Source organism: Ammodytes marinus (assembly GCF_949987685.1).
Source record: "Ammodytes marinus genome assembly, chromosome: 6".
Taxonomy (NCBI): Eukaryota; Metazoa; Chordata; class Actinopteri; order Uranoscopiformes; family Ammodytidae; genus Ammodytes; species Ammodytes marinus.
This window is the reverse complement of record NC_137235.1, coordinates 5,363,599-5,381,080: the sequence shown is the minus strand read 5'-3', so window position 1 is coordinate 5,381,080 and position 17,482 is coordinate 5,363,599. Positions and strand designations below refer to the sequence as shown.

Sequence of the window (17,482 nt, the reverse complement as noted above, 5' to 3'; positions counted from 1 at the left end):
GTTGTATGCAGTGGGTAGCTTGGTATCATTTCGGGCCCAAGACGATCAGACTCTCCCTCATCAAAATGGGGATTGATAACCACTTCCTCCAACACAGGTCAAACGTTTTGCAACAAAAAAAATCTGATATAAAATGTGATCAAATCATCAACTTTGGTATTGAGTTTTGTTTATACTTTTATGATAACTGCATTTATTTTTGCATGTGAAGGATTCCCTTCAGTGAGTTGTGAGCATCCAAAGAAAAGGAGACACAGTCACTGTCTAGTTACCTCGATTGGAGGTCTGATTCCAATCCCCAGTTTCCTGGACAACTTCTGAGACATAAGCTTTTGCAGCAAATATTAATATAAGAGGTTCTAAAGTTAGACACTCGGCGACCCCCAAACACAACCACAGTGACAGAAAGGAGGCAAAACAGGAAATCTTTTTGCCCAGAGTGTGTGTTGGGGGGGAACAGATGACCAGGCAGATAAAAGCGCTAACAATGTGGAAACATCCACTAAGGGGATGTTATTTTGCCTTGTGTGTGTTTTTTACTCTACTCTTCCCTGTTTCACAATAGCCACATGTTTCCTGGGAAACGCATAAGAGGTAGTTGGTTTAGTTTGGTCGAAAAAGGTTAATACTGCGAGAGTGTGAGTGCCTAAAAGTTTCCTACATTTATACGTAACTACTGACGCCTCTGTTCTCCCTCAGTCATACAATGATGTGGAGTTGTGTTAATGTTTAAACCTTGCTTCCCTGTGAGTTAATGCTTTACCTTGTGAGAACGGTTCAAGCATGAACCGAACCTGTGTGAAAGCTATGTAGTGTAGTGAGGCCCAGGGGGGTAGAATTTTATTGTTTTTATTCAGGCGCAACTCACAGCTCTTGGAAGTTGCAAATGTCAAATTTTCTTGATATTTTCTAGAAAACTGATTGAATCATTCTTGTTTCAAAGAAAATAAACAGGACCCATCGCAGGCAGACACAGACGGCGCATAGCTACCGATCAGTTCTACACTTCCTCGTACTCTTCTCTGATACATCTCCCCCCACTCACTCCCTCTCTCCTGGTCTCTCCCTCCCTCTATCTGTCCGTGGATACTCTAATGAATGATTCGGAATGATTACTTGACCCAGGAGTTCCTGTCCCCGCCCTACGAGAAAGAGTTAGTCAAAAAACAACAGCCGCAATTATTACACAGTTGCCTATCGAAGACGTTGGGAGTAAAATAAGTGCTTTTGTCCTGTGCGGAATGGAATAGGTAAAAAAGGACTGTAGAATTCAATCGACCGATGATAATAGCTCTCCAACGCCTCAGAGAATATACTCTGTGCAGGTGGAAATCTTGGTAAGCATCGCAACTTCTTCAGCAGATTTTTTTTGTCCAAGCTTTGTTTGAAAAGCGATTCTTTTGCTTACAGATCTAAGTTTAGACCTTGTTGAATCATTCCAGAAGTGCGTCTGAATGTAAGACTTAACGCCAGTGTGGTTGTGGTTTCTGAATATTTAGTTTTTGATGTAAAAACAGCTTGAAGAATCCTGACATTGCCTTTGTTATTGGGTCACCTGTGGCAGCTCATACATTAAGAACACCTGTTTGCCTTTTTCCTAGACGGTCTTTTCATGAGAATGTTGGTCTTTGTGTGCACTGTTTGCAAAGATAGCAGTATGACTACCAAGCTCTGTGTTCTTTGGATGGTGAGCGTAGATTGCTGGGGCTGGGGTCAGATGGCGTCTGGCTGGGTGAGAATTTCACAGCTGCACATGAAAGAGGGCCGACAGTGGGATGGTAAATTGAGGGAGCGAGCGAGGAATTGTGTAGACGATTACGGAGAGAGAACTGGCTTGTTTTGATCATAGGTGCTCTCTCTATTGGATCAATACACTGTTGATGATGAATGCGTAATAGGATGAGAGCATATTGATGTAGGCTACACTTTAAGAGGTATCTCTTTATGTAGACAGAGCTGCTGAAAGTTGGCGTTCAGAAAGGTTGCTTTCACTTTCTGACTTTGAAGCCATTTGTTATCAGATAGTGATTACAAAACCTGGTAGAGACCGGGCAATTTTTATTGCGCACACACACACACACAACAGGCACACATGCATACTGTCTTTATATTACATGGCAGATGTCACTCTGCCTGTTTATTCCTAGCAAAGTAGCAATGCACAAGTGTTACCTCCATAGTGTATGCCCAGCTGCACAAAGCAACTGCTCTGTTTTTTCTTTGGGTGGAGCTAACTTGTTTGGCCTTGAAGCCTGCACATGGGCTGCTGCTGGATCTCATTGCTGCACCTGTGTTTGAATCAAGCCCCATTGACTTGCTATCTTGTTCAGGAATTATTCAGTATTTTATTTAGGGATGCACCGAAATGAAAATTCTTGGCCGAAACCGAAACCGAATAAAATTAAACAGTTGGCCGAAAGGCCGAAACCGAATACCGAAAGAGGCTTTTGCAGTTTTGTTTATTATTTAGTCAATTATTTCAACATTGCATACATGAACTCCCAAATGTTCTCCTCAAACATAGCCTACAACTAAAAAGCAACCCTAAATAAATAATTAAACAGTAAAACCTTCAAATCTAAGAGTAAAATTAATATTTTACTAGGAATTAATTTGTGAACCTCTGACTGATTTTTACCTTGACTTATATGAGGACGAATCTACAAAAATATTGACTTATTGCCTTTCTTCATTTTTTGTAGTTGCTCTAAAAAAAACTGCACCACAGCTCCCACCATAATGTTCAGACTTCAGAATTTGCTTCAAAGCCCTGATCATAACAATGAGAGGCTTTAAACGATGTCCATTCTTAGGAGGTGATTGTAACCTTTTCGTCTGTAGAATGAAACTAACGGGGGAAGGCGGCTTGCTGGACATATATTTAGTCGCGCTGTCAGTTTGCCGACTTGGCTCTGTGTATTCAGGCTCGAGAAATGCAATCAGACCGTAGGAGCCTTTTCCCCCAACAGCGCTAACGGACAGGATATCTCCGGTTATCATTTTAGATGAAACTAACTAAAAATTTTTTTAGCGCGGCGGCCCTCACCGGCGAGGTGTCACTGTGAGTGACACCGTTACCAACCGTCACACTGTCACAGAGTTTCACCGGGTGAATCGCTGCTTCGCTCGCGCAAGGCTTTTGTGTTTCTATGGTGATTAAACATCAGTCTTGGACGAGCGTTTTAACTTTATGCTGCATTAAGCATTGCACTGTCTGCGCCGTGTTTCATCCAGTTTGAAAAAATTCTCCCACACTGGACTCTGACATATTCATGCACGCACCAAACTGCTCCTGCTGCGCGCTCACGAAGAGACGTGGACTCGCATACACGGTTATGTCTCTCTTTACTGCCATTTCCTGGTTTACAAGCGCGCAGCTCTTTTAAAAACATATCTCCTTTGTGTCATTTAGTTCGCCAATTTTCGGTAATGTTGTTCGGCTTTTTAACTGTTTCGGGCCGAAACCGAAAATGACTTATTTTGCCATTTTCGGCCGAACTTTTTCGGTGGCCGAATATTCGGTGCATCCCTAATTTTATTTTCTAGGGCGGTGAATCTTTTGGAATCCTTGGATTCAAAATCAATTTAAATCGATTTCTCGATTCAGTTCAAAAGAGGATTTCAGGATCTACTCCAATCCACTGTGTGCTAAGAGGTGTGGTGGCAAACTATGGCATGAAAGCAAATTAAAGTCCATATCTTATTTATCTTTATTTAAGTCTATTTTAATGTGAAGCTTGTAATGCATGTGATTTTAAGTCAACATTACCGGCGGCAGCAAAATACATATAAAAAAAAAAAAATGTAATCGGACACGAAACCATTTTAGTTTACATTTATTCAGGACGAAACAAGGTATCTTTTGTACACGGATACAATGCCCACCCACAGAATGAAGAAATAGCAAAGTCATGAAATCCTTAGTTGTGTGTGTGTGTGTTAGTAGTTACTCGTAATGTAGTCTATCTTGTGATAATGAAGGCAGAACATCAACTAGAACATTGCATGGATAAATAAGAACACACGCAGTAAGGCCTCAGTGTGTCAAGGTTGGTCACTTGGAGTTAAAAATGGATGTCTAGTTTCTGAGGAATTGTGGCTGTTAAACTTTGCTTCTTCTGGAAGAATTGAGTCTAAAGAAATTCTCAGTGTTGTGTCTCCGACCTGTGTGGGAAGACTGGGCGATTGCACACAAAGCAAGGATGTGATGTTTCTGTTTAACAAAGATTTGTTCTTCTTTTCTCTTGGAGAGGAGAGAAGTGAAGAGGTTGACTCTCACATGGGAGCAACACTGCTGTGCCGCGGACATGGATCACAACTAAAAAAAGTTCCGAGCCAGTGGGGAGATTTTCTGTCGGTTTTTCTGCCGTGGGTGTTTCTAAGACGGACTTATAAAGGTTCAATAGGACACACACAGGCACACCTAAGTGAGTGTTGGTGCTGATACTTTAGTCCCTCTGCCTGGGTGGTCCTATCTTTAGCATCTTCTCACTCTATTTTATATTTTATTTATTTATTTATTAATTTCCTCGCTTGTCTTTGGCCTCCCATATGTGTGCAATAAAAAAAAAAGACATATATTTCCTACTCAACGGTCTATTTGGAAAATCAATCTCTGTCAGTTGCTTTCCCTGATTCAGTTTAACCATGCAATACCAATCATTCGATGTTGCCCCCGGTGTGTGAAGCATTGTTAGACGATTCATTCTAAATTAAATTAGAAAGTGTGTTGGATAAGATAATCAAATCCGGGTTTCGTTGATTTTATACAAGAATATCCTATCAGGGCTCCAGAGTGCGCCTAATTTGGGCGCACATGCGCCCAAAAATCTGTGGAGTGCGACCAGATATTTCCACTGGTCGCACCAGTGCACCTGAAATTGATCACGTCATATTAAATGTAATATTGGGTGTTGTGCTGCACGATTCATCTAATTGCGATGTGAGCAGCTAGTGCAATTACATAACCGCAAAATTGGCTGCTGCGATTGCGATTCAATGTAGGATAAAAGTGCGCGCGTGTGTCTATACGTTCCAACTGCTGCTCTCGTCTTTTTGGTAGCGCCCCACTGACAGTGTGTGTGTGTGTGTGTGTGTGTGTGTGTGTGTGTGTGTGTGTGTGTGTGTATCTGCGCGCGCACCTACACGGCGTGCAAGACGGTTGCCGAGTCGACAGCAGAGTAAACAAACAAACATGGACGCCGACGCGCAGCAGCATCCACGCTGAACTGTGACGGAAAACAAAGGCATATAAAAGAGTTGCCTACCATGAACTGTCTTTGGGTTGAAAAAAAACTCCTTCAACTCAGTATCCGTCTACCTGTAGTCCAAAAAAATTAAAAAAAATGCGCACAGCTGCTGCTGCAGACAGGCTCGGAGAGTCGGCACCGTGCGCATCAACAGTCATTCAAAGCAGCGGTAGTTATCATACAACCGGACGGTGTAGAAAGTCCTGTCAGTTAAAAATAGTTATCCAGTTTTCAAATCCATGTTAAAATCGGCAGGATATAGCATGTGATATAGAGCTAGTTAGCTTAAAAAAAAGTTGCTAACGGTGTCAAATGTGTTGTGTTCAGGTCTCCTCGGTAATATAAATTTTAGGCAAAGGTAAATAAAAGGTCATCATGGTGTGTTCAAATGTAACAAAAAAAAAAGAATTTTTGGTTTTTGGAGAGAAATTTTAATAATACAGTTTTGGTGAAAAACTTGTTTTTTCAGCAATATAAAATAGATAGTAGCCTAACTATGGAATTATGACCTGTTTAACATCCTATCTTGAGCTCTGATCATCTTATGGGCAATTAAAGCAATAATACCAGTTATCTTTCAACAAAATAATAGAAAAGTATGGATAGTGGTATCGATAAAGACCCGGATCGATAAGGAGACTCGATAATGCTTATAGAGACTATTGTCTTTGGAGGAATGCATTTATTTTAATGGGGAAGTATTTTCTTTTTTTTATTACATTTTTTAACTATAATTTTTATTATTTTGAAAACAGTATAGGCCTAGTAGAAGCTTTATTTTTGATATTTTCACTGATTCTTAATATGTGCTTGTTTTAAATTGAGATCGGGTATCGAAGCTGTCAATATTCTCAAATCTTCCTTGAAAACCAAGAAAGTAGAATCATAATAGCCTACCATTTATTATATTGCGTCGCAAATCGCAATATTGGCCACTATAATCGCATTTCTCCAATTCATGCAGCACTAATTTGGTGCACCCAAAATATATGCTGGTGCACCTAGATGAAAAAGTTAGGCGCACCGGTGCACCCAATGAAAAAAGTTAGTCTGGAGCCCTGAGCCTATGTGCACTTCTCTTGAGAGCCAACGCCTGAAGAGGTAAAGATTGAAAAGTAGTTCATAGTAATGCACAAAGTTAGTCTGCAAAGCTCTCATGCGTGAACCTGCGTCACTTTGTCTTTGTGCTGAAGAGTGTGCACTCTGTGATCACAGAACGACTCATCAAAGGGTAAAATAGCTTCACCCAACCTGCTTGCTAAGATAGAATACAAAGCAGTTGCAGATGACCTGATTTCAAATGAGTGCCCCAAAATTGAGTGGAAATCTGGTTATGAGTTTCTTACAATTTTTTGCACTCTGATAGCCCTTCATAGACCTCCAGTCACTGAGTACCTTTGCAGCATTAGCAGAAGTGTCTGAGGTCAGTGTTTTTTTTGAAGCAGGCATTTAGAGGAAGCTGTGACATCTCCGACCCTTTTTTATTGAGAGTGCCGATGGGGAAACGGAATCATAAAGTCTCCACAGGAAGCAGAGGAAAGCTCAGATCCAGGGAAGAGGATGGAGCCCTCAGACGCAACACTAGAGAGAGACATACAAGAAAAGTGATTTGGTCGGTAGCAATGGAAATGAGGAAAGGAATATTTCACTGCTGCCTTAGGTTGCTTTATTTGTCAATTTACACAAGGCAAAATGGAAATTTGTGTTTTCGCATATCCCCCCCTTCACACTCCAGAGGGGGTCCTCGCATAGGGTCAGCCATTGTACAGCACCCCTTGAGTAGTGCTGGGGTTCAGTGCCTTGCTCAAGAACACAATGGTGGGCACCGTAGATGTAGTAATATAACCATTAGGACAAGTAACATGCATGGTGAGACGAGACAGGGTTTACAGCCTGCCTCTACCTTCTTAATGTGATGTATTTCCTGTTGCAACAGGATGTTGGTTAGAGCACAACACAGTGAAAGATGATTCTAAATCAATGTCGTTAAAATAGAGATGGGTAGCTGGACAATCCAGGTACTCACGTGATGTTTACATTCTTCTTAGGATAGAAGTCGTCATAGTTTCATATATTGAGAAGGCCTTGAGGGAAAAGCTAAATAACATTCACCTAACTTGATTTGACCCTCATTTTAACCTCCTATATAAGTGTTTCATTCGGTGTGCTTTCTCCTGTTGCTCTGTGCCGTTTACACACAGTCTCTGTGGTTTTGTAATATATCTGGAAAAATAAAATATCAATTGAGTTATAGTGCTGTCATTTTGGCCAGAATAATACAACTATGAACCAGATTGTTATAAAAAATGTTATGTAGCTTTGTTCGTAAAAATAAATTATTCCACTGTTATGTGTTGGGGTGCCATTTCATTTTTGTAAACTTTTTTTTGTAAGCGCCCACCCTCTAGTCTCTCCTTGTCCCACCCCCTCTGATTTAGCAGTGGCAGTTTAGAGGGTCTGGGCCAACCTGATTACATTGAACAGGAAGTCAGAGGAGGGAGAGGTCACAAACTACTACAGACCCTAACACACACTGCAGCGCACGATAAAGTCAGAAGGCGCAAAACAACAACAAAAACAACTGGACTCTTGATCACTCACTTTCAGTAACAGAAATACCACAGAATGAAAACACCTCTTGTGGACATACAGCTCACAAGGTAGGCTCCATAGTTTTATAACCCAATCTCTAAAAAATGTGTATAGTTGTGAAAATATAGAATATCCTGTCATTTTGATCATGCAGAGCTAAAACTTTCTCCGTCTTGGTGACACTAAGCCGTTAGTGTTTTGGCTAGGAGGTTGTGCTCTGCAAGATAACTGGAAACACTGCCAATCACACACACAGATGCTGTGGGATAGCAGGAGAACCATTATTACTTTTTTAACTAAATATTTGAAGATATTTATTTACAAATTGTCTGGCATGGATATTGTTATTGATTTAAGGAACATTTTAACTCTTTGTGTTGTCTTCTTGGTGTTTGTTAATTATCTATTTATATTGTTTGATTAAGCCTTTCAGATTGGAACTGGATATTCAAACTGTCAGATAGATTCAGGGCCAATCAGAGCAGACTTGGCTTTTTGGAAGGCGGGCTTAAAGAGACATTCTCTAAAAGTGTGTGTTTCAGACAAAGGCTGAAAAGAGGAGATTCAGCAATGGCCCTGTGAAAAAAAAATAATAAAAAAAGAAGAAGGTTATTTTGGACACTACACCAACGCTGCACCATGAAAACTGTTTCAAGTTTAAACCCAAATTACAATTTTGGCCCTGAAAATGAGCATATCATGTGACCTTTGACTATTGCACAAGATGTTGCACCACAGGCGCGCACATCTATTATGGAAGTCCTGACTCCCTCCAGCAAGTGCTGATGACGTTAGCCGCTCAGTCTCACTTAGCCAAAGGCCATGCACTCTTACTTGTTCGTTAAATGCCCTCTTTGCTCCTCAAGGATGTAAAAATAGCTGTAAAGCAAGAATGCCAGTCATGTCTCACTAACAAAGACGGAGTTATACAAGTTGCAGCACCAAGTATAGAGGAGCTATTGTCCCTCCCCTCCTTCTCCTTCTGTGGACCTCGTCACCAAGTCCATGAGCGCCAAAACCTCTGACGCTCTCGACACCCCTCTCTTAGAACGGCCTTTGTTCAGAGTAGTCCTAGGGGTGCTGATAGTGGGGCCTAGAGAGGCACTGTGGCCCACAAGATTGCGTATTTTGTTTACTCCATTCGTGTCAAATTGCAGAGTCATGACTATATTATTTTTATTTCTTTTGGCTTTTCTGCGTCATCCAACTGCAAATATTTAATATTCTGGTATTTTCTCAAATATTTGACAATGTCACATGTCTCTGAAATTCCATTCCAGTCCAACAAAAAAAATTAAAATATATGTCTGTTTTGGTGTTGCTTTTGTGTAACCTTTCACCAACCAACTCATCCTTGATCCAGAAACATTTCCAGGTCCTTTTTAAGCATATTGACACTTGAAGAACGGTTTGTTAGTTTACCATTTTGGCATTTCGGGCTGAAGCTATTGCGACCAATCAGATAAGATAAAAACGTCCTCTGATACAGAACTAAATAACGAATTTCATGCATGTTTTTTTAGAGTTAGATTACAGCACTCCATTATTCATTTTAATTTTTCCTTCGTCGCTCTAAGCGTCCTTCTAACAAGCAGCCCTGTACACAGATAAATATTGACGCTTTGGTTACTGTTGTATGTTTAATTTCCTGCTTGAGAAGAGACTGATTGTAAAGCAAATGCAAGAGAGATTTTTTTTTCTTCAATGTCATATGAACTGACCAGACCTGTCTTTTGCATGTCTATAAAATGTTGTCCGGTGGTGGTAGCACATAGGCCTACTAATTTGTTCTGTTATCACTAAAATCTTGACCTTCTCCCCCTCGTTTTCACCCTATACTCATCCCGCGCTCTGTCCCTCCCTCGCTCCATCCCTTTGCACTGAGGAACAAACAGAGAAGCTGTCCTAGGCAGGATGAGTCAGTGCAGCTGGGGTGCAGGTCTTTTACCCACAGCCCACTCAGACAGGACAGATGGCCCGGCCACTCTCATGCTGCTAAGTGCTAACTATGCAGCCAGAGTCTGTGAGCTAAGCTAATGCTAAAACGGGTGAACCGGAGAATGCTCAGCCCATGTTATGAAAACATCTCTACTGTATGAAGAGATGAATAATGCACTAGGAAAAATATTATCAGTCAAGTCGGTTATATTTAGATTAACCATTGTATTGTGATGTGTGGCATCTTTGTTTCATTTTTTGTACTGTTGCCGGAATGAACAATAACGGTGCTTTTCACTTTCTCATACGTTTTAGTTTTTCTTGACTGTGTAGGCCAATCATGTTAACACACACGAGGCACGCTACACACACACACACACACACACACACACACACACACACCAGATTATGGCCTCTTCAGTCTATGTCCGTCTATCTATTCAGTGTCCTTCTAACTGCCTAACAATTCTCCTTGGTCCATTGCATTTAAGTACAAAGTGAGCACATGTTGTGCCTCCATTAACACCAACTGCCTGACAGGAACCAGTTGAAAGAAACACAAATGACAAAACCGCTGTCAAACTAACTGCACACACATTGTCTTTGTCTTGTGCAATGATCCCGACTGCTGCTGCTGCAGGAATAGATACGCACTGGCATGTCTCGGTATCATTCACCATTAGAGATATGGAGGATGATTTTAAGTATGCAGTTTAACAGCCTATGATGACTGTACATTCGCATTAGCAATTAGTGCACTTAAAGGCTCTTTAGGCTGCATTAAGCTATCTAAACCATGAAGCACAATTAGCCTTTTAAGTGCAGTAAAACTGCAGTTGGCTGAGCTGGCTTCTGTGGTGTAAGCAGGATGGATCACTAGCATCTTGTTTCACATGTTCAGTGTATAAATGGGATCCAACTCTTATTGTAGGAGACTGATTTGGTCACTTAATTTTATTTTTAGCAGCTGCAGGCTAAAACATAATGCTATTTTCCACTCACAGTTAGTTTATATCTTTCTGTATTTTTGGGGATTTTTGCCATGTCATCAATCAACACACAGGTGCCATATTGTCCCATTAGTTTCTCTGCTTCTCCTTGTATGGATTTTGGCATGGCATGCTACCAAGCACGACTGTTCAAAGGTCTGATATGGGAATATTCTTTCTGGCTTGTGTAAATAAGAAATATGTGATGGGACAGCTGATGTGGCCTTACAGGCTCTTTTTAGAATGTGTACCTTTGGAGTAAAACCTTCTAAACTTGTTGTTGCTGAACTATTGACCCATGCTACTCACAATGGTCTTGGCCGTGTGTGTGTGTGACGTGAGTGTCTGTGTGTTATTTTGGTCAACCTTGACATGGGAAAAAAGAGAAATTTAGCTGCATAATGTGAGATGCCCGCAGACGGCAGAGTGTATAATGGCTCCGTACTAGTGGGTGAGTGGCAGTATGCATGAGTAGTTGTTGGGGCCGAAGTACCAGAAGCTTTAGTGGTAACATGTCTACCAAAACCACTGCTCCCAAGGGCTTTTGTATTGGGTTACATTAAGTTTTGTTGCGGTCGTTCATAATATCATAGACGATGGATGATGAAGCCCTTCCAGATCTACTCCTCTTCCATAATTTCCCTTTCTGAAACCACATTAGACTGCCCCGCTGTTGTCTTTGTCATGCCCCAGTGATGTTGGGTCAGGAGGCCTCTGACGGCAGCGTGACTCCACTCAGTTGGCATCTCCTCCCAAACCTCCCACCCTTCCCCTGTCATGGTCTTAGTCAGACCCTCAATACCCCCTCTGTGTGGCCCCCATAGGCTGTAGGAGCTGGGTGGGCGAATGGAGGGTGTCTTCCTGTGTCTCTTCCTATCAGAAGACACTCGCAGAAAGGTGGGGGGAGGGGGATAGCAAGAGGCTGGCAGGGACAGCTGCCATGCTAGGGGAGCCCTCCCCGTCCCAGTCCAGTATCGTCCCATGCTGTCCCATTCCCAACTCCGGGGCAGTGAACACTAGACTTCTACAAGCTACAAGGGATTGTTGGATGAGCCGAATGGTTCTGAATCTGTTGGTGTATTAAGGGAGACCGGAACGGATATGTATCCTGCAATCATTAAGTGAAAGTCTGGCTTGGACCATGGATTGGATTTAGTTATTGATTCAAGATAGCACTGGCTACAATGGAATATACAAAACAAAAAGCTGGACTAGATGCCTCATCATGTTTGTCTTGAGCCTTGACAGCAGGTATGTAACCATGGACAACTAGCTAGTATTGGTCACACTGTGCCAGTTTGTTAAACAGTTTTTTGGCATTGGGTTCAAAGTTCTCTGGTGAGGTGTGTGTTCTGTCGTGTAGATATTCAGTGTGTTACACATTGGTTTGATTGTACACTTTAGTTTGTAACAAAAGTAAGTTAGACTCCTATGGTGGCAATAGGTGCAGTCGATATGTTTTATCAGCTCATTCCCTCTCAGTGCTGCTGGGTCTTGTAAGGCCATGTAAACTTAACCTAGTTAATTTGATCTAGAGAAAGCAGGTTCCCTGCTGGAGAAACCTGATTTCTTGGCCATGTTGTCAACAAGTCTGGCACAAGAGTGTGCATGCATGAAAAATTACTCGCAGTAAAAATATTGCTTTGAGTCTCAGCCTATATAAATCCCTTCTCTTAGCTGAACTGTAGATTTTGTTTATATTTTGCACATTAAGAAAAAAACGAGTTGTCGCACTACAAGTGCTTGTTCTGCCACGGTGCCATCAGTCCAAATGCTATTGCAACAGAAGAACAACACTTGAGGCTGCAGTGCAAACCACTAATACATTTAAATCTGCCCACACTGTTTCAAAAAGTATGGTGGGAGGCAGAGAAGAAATCTGATTACCAGCTGCACGCAAATTTGGATTTGCCTGTAACCGAGTTATTCCAATGCCATGTAAATGTGTTCTTCTGACTTCCTGCCTTAACCTGATTTCTCCCACTCTTCTGATGTCCTGTGTGCATATAAACCTAACCTAGGATCTGTCTGCATGTCAAAAGAAACACACCACTTGCATCAGATGAGAGTGGCTGCTCTCTATACAGCTCTATGTTGGCATGGCTTCACTTGTTTTCATTACTGTATAGTTGTTTATTTTTAATGCACGTGTCTGGTGCTGAATGTGTGGTGCAAATTGGTGGTTTTAAAACGGTGCAAGTGTTTATGATTGTGCATGAGGGAAGCTGTGTGAAAGTACACAGATGGAGGAGAGATGCTCAAGCTACCACACACAGCTTGTCATGCCACAGCTACTACAGTCTGTACCAATGCTAATGTGATGATATGTGGCTTTGCAGAGACAGTGGATGCATATTATGTTCAGTGTTGCACTTATTTGAATCAAAAACAACTCATTTACTGTGACTGACCCTTAGCAGTTATTATATTAACCTTCTTCAAAGATGAATACATCTTCAATATATCGACGGATATCGGTTGATTTTCAATAGTGCATAAACTGCAGATCGCAGCCACCTGTTAGTCTGATTTGTGTGTGTGTGAGTGAATACTGTGTATAAAATAGTGATTTGTCTATTTCGGTTTGACATAATGTCAAACAAGTGATTGTCTGTTGTCTATATTGTATGTTTCGGACCCCAGGAAGACTAGCTCTCACTCCGGTGTGTTGCTAATGGGGATCCTAATAAATCAAATCAAATTTGTTGGGGGGATTGTATCAGTATAGTGCATGTATAGTAGTTATAGTTTATTTTATTTCAAACCATAATCTGCCTGATCTTTTCTCTCATGGAACAAGGAACTCCTCCAACCCAGTGTGACTGCAACACATTTTAGTTAAACAGGTCTCACTTGCCTCTGTCTTGAACATGCACAACTTTGCCCAGTTGTCAACAGTGTCGGCCTGGGCGGGCCTGGCCTCACTGTAACCTAAGCCCTGGGTCCTTCTGTTCCCCACAGGGTAATTTGACCCAAGATTGCTTTGTCATGTGCCAGAGAGAGAGAGAGAGAGAGGTGCTCTCTCCACACCCACCGTCTTTATCCAAACCAACACAACACAACACGGACACATGAGTGTTGTTTCTGCACATTCACCTCAGCTTTCATAGTTACACTTGGTATTTGAGTAGGCCTTCCTCAAAGGATGTAGTTTTAATAGGTTTGAGCCTCATTTGGACTTTGTGGGTGTGTTTTTGATTATATAATGCAATACTTTTGAACACAGTGTTTGAAACATTCTGCAGGTCAGGGCTGCACGATATCCGGAGAACTTGCGATAACATTGTTGAATATCACGTTGAAGATATCACTTGCAATAAATAAACAACTACTTAAATACAGTGTCAATGTCTTACTGCTCTCAGTTCACTGCCAACATAGCTGCACAATGCCTATGCAGTAAGTGGCCTATATTTAAACACTGAACAAAAAAAATTAAATGCATTATTTCCATTCAGACAACATAGTTATATTATTTATTGATCACTTAAGCAAACAGCTTCATGCCCCCCTTTACAACATTTGCTGGTAGGCTACATGTGAGTGGCCAATATCTTGACATGCATTCACGCTCTGCATGGCCCTTGGAATTGGCTACCATTTATTGCAGTCTTTTCAATACGTATACTTTGAATACGAATTGCCTGTGTGAGTACAATATGTCGATGTGGGATGTGAATTGTGTTTTCTTTTTTTTTTGTAAGTGTGTGCTGTTCAATGTTTTAGTGTGTTTGTCCATTGGATTCCTGTATTTCCTTCTGTCTGCAGCCTAAAATCCAAGGGCTTTGCAGGTTTGCTTGTTTCTTCCTTCTGCTGTAAGTCCAGGATTTTTCTTAGCAGTAGAATCAACAATGAAAAATGTTTTGGGCGCTTCTTGGGATTTTTCTGAGCTCCTGCACCAGTGTCGGGCAGTTTGTAAACGTTGCCATACTAAGAAATGCAGAGAGAGATTTGTGGCGCTGATTAACTTTTTTTTTTAATCAACTTTGTCAACTCGTTTGGTGATGTCTTGAATGTAATCGAGATTCATTTATATTAAAAAGCTACGCACTATAGCTTTTAAAGTTTGTTTCTCGATGGGATTTCTGCATGTCCGTGTGACTGCAGTCCAAAATTCAGGGGCTTTGTCGGTTTGCCTGTTTCTTCATTGTGTTTGTGGAGGGAAAGGTCTGATGCTCTTCATGTTGTCTCAGTCCGGGGCTTAGCCTACTAACAAAAGACACCCTGTGGATGGAATAACAGCTAAGGAATGAAAAAAAAAAAAAAAAAAAAAAACTTAACCCCACAGCATTATTAATACAGTTAAAATCTTACCCCCCTAAACAACAACAACACAAGCTTTACTCTGCAATGCATTCCTCACTCTCTGTTGGTATGCTTCCTGATCTGTCTGATCTCAGTGGTGGTTGTTTGTCTAAGGGGTCCCGTCCATAATTTCAAATGCATTTCAAATAGCACTGGGAAAGTTTCTGGAATTTAGTCGATCGTAATTTTAGTGCAAATCAATTTGGTTGATTAGACTTGTACAAAGTGTCCATACATACTTAAGCAACAAATGGAAGTAAAGCGTTTTGGGATACATTTCTTATCTTCTGATGAAACCCAGTAGTATTTTGTGATAGAGCTTATTTGGAGCCCTAAAACTCAGCCTGCCATGACTCAGCAACATCAAGAGTTCATGAACTCCCTGGGTCTGCATTTAAACAAATTACTGCTGGATATGTTCTCGAGATGAAAATACAAACACATCAGGTGGAAAAACACAATCTTGGAAAATGGCACAGTGTCAGTGTGATGCCAAAACTATTCTGCCTCTGGCTCTGTATTTGTTTTGATAACCAAAAGAGACTTCTCACACTTAGTGACCTTTTATCTATCATACGACTCATGATAAGACTGCCATGCATACTATGCATACCAAGCGGGTAATGAAGCTGTGCGGCCTGTTTTTTTGTTGCCAGTAAAATAGTCTTGTTTACTCTTTATAGTTTTGTTTGAAGTACAGTGGCAAAGAACCAGTTTCTTGAATACTTCTTCAGAACATCCTCAATAATCTATTTACTGACAAGCAATATACATTATCTATCTCATTGACGGACTCTGTAGGATACATTTTCTTTTATTACTAAACTTTCCTTGTATCTATCAATACTTAAAGTCATATTATCTGCTTGTGTCTCTTTATTATCCTCTGTCATCTATGCCTACATTAAATTATTATGTCTGCTTTGTGGTGCCTTTTTCCTCACAGACAACACATCACCATTTAAAAGAAAATACTTAATTGCCTGTTACTCTTTATAGCACCCCTATCAGGATGCTAGACCAAACTATGTGGCTTTTGTTCTGGTTATACCAGACACATATTTCTGGTTGGGGGCCTCTTCCCTCTGGCTCTGAGGGCAGTGCAGCTGGTGGAGAGTGCACACAGAGACACAAAGCTATATGCCAAGGCACATTGGCTAAACTGGAAAAATAAAGCATTTTGGCCGGGCTGTGGTCCGTTGGAAATGGAGCGGTCATTGTATGAACACACATGTAACCTCTGGCCTCATTTCTGTTGCTCACCCCCCTGCAGGCATGGAAGAAGCGGTGGTTTATTCTTCGCAGTGGCCGTCTAACGGGCGACCCAGACGTGTTGGAGTACTACAAGAATGACCATGCCAAGAAGCCAATCCGCGTGATTGATCTCAACTTGTGTGAGCAGGTGTGGTTCCTCATTACATTCATTCTGAAAATTGAAAAGCCCACTTCCAAGTTTTTCAGCATATATGATTAAAAATTGAGAAACTCAAATTTGAACCGATCACTTTATGTCCCTCTAGTTGTCTTGTTTTTACATTTGGGGCATTTTCCTTTTAAGATTATAACATTTTATTGCACAATGATGAATTGCTTGTCAAAATAGTTGCTCATTCATTTTCTGACCATAAACTTACAATCAGTCAACAAATTTAGTTGTATCTCTGTCTAGCTGTACATAATCAGTCATCTACTGATTCTGGACTGATGCCATAGTGACCCTATATCCGTGTGTTGCCCCTTTAGGTGGATGCTGGGCTGACGTTCAAGAAGAAGGACTTGGAGCACAGCTTCATATTCGACATCAAGACCATCGACCGGGTCTTCTACCTGGTGGCTGACACCGAAGAGGAGATGAATAAGTGGGTTCGCTGCATCTGTGACATCTGTGGCTTTAACCCCACCGATGATGGTAAGGATTGGCATTTGATAGGTCCATACACATATTGCTTACACCTGTTGAGGCACAGTCAATTATTTTACTAGGAAACTGATGACACACAAAGTAAAAGGTGGCCACTCAAATATCATGTTTAGAAGACATTTCTTTATAGAAGAAACATACTTAAGAGATGTCACTACTGGTTATGATTCTGTGATTGCATTGCTTGTAGCACTATAGTTGTAAGGACCAGTAATATCATTGGTGCCAATATCAAAGTCACAAACACAACAAAGACATTAATGTGTGTTCACCCTTGCACACACGGAGGTGTGATGTATCACTGTAATCACCTTCTGATATAGTGTTACCAAGTTAACATTATTTAAATGTACAGACTATTAATCATTATAATCATTTTCTGTTTAAATACTGCACCGATTGTCCTCATTAAACACTTTATTTTATGGCTGTGCTTAAATAGAGTAAAGGTTTGAACTCCTGTGTGAAAGCGTTAATTGCGGTGCACT

At 41.1% G+C, this 17,482-nt stretch overlaps 1 protein-coding gene across 3 annotated transcripts in view; it reads left to right on the top strand.

Annotated features, from left to right (window-relative positions):
• Nucleotides 1-17,482, top strand: part of gab1 (GRB2-associated binding protein 1) — a 51,607-nt gene that overhangs the window by 17,533 nt on the left and 16,592 nt on the right. For 2 of the 3 annotated variants that reach the window (XM_080028739.1, XM_080028738.1), the window contains exons 3-4: nt 16,347-16,475; nt 16,817-16,982. In XM_080028739.1, the coding sequence (XP_079884865.1) occupies nt 16,347-16,475; nt 16,817-16,982 (295 nt within the window). Of the gene's footprint in view, nt 1-1,221; nt 1,338-16,346; nt 16,476-16,816; nt 16,983-17,482 lie in introns of those variants that run through there. The other variant, XM_080028740.1, reaches the window with a different exon arrangement.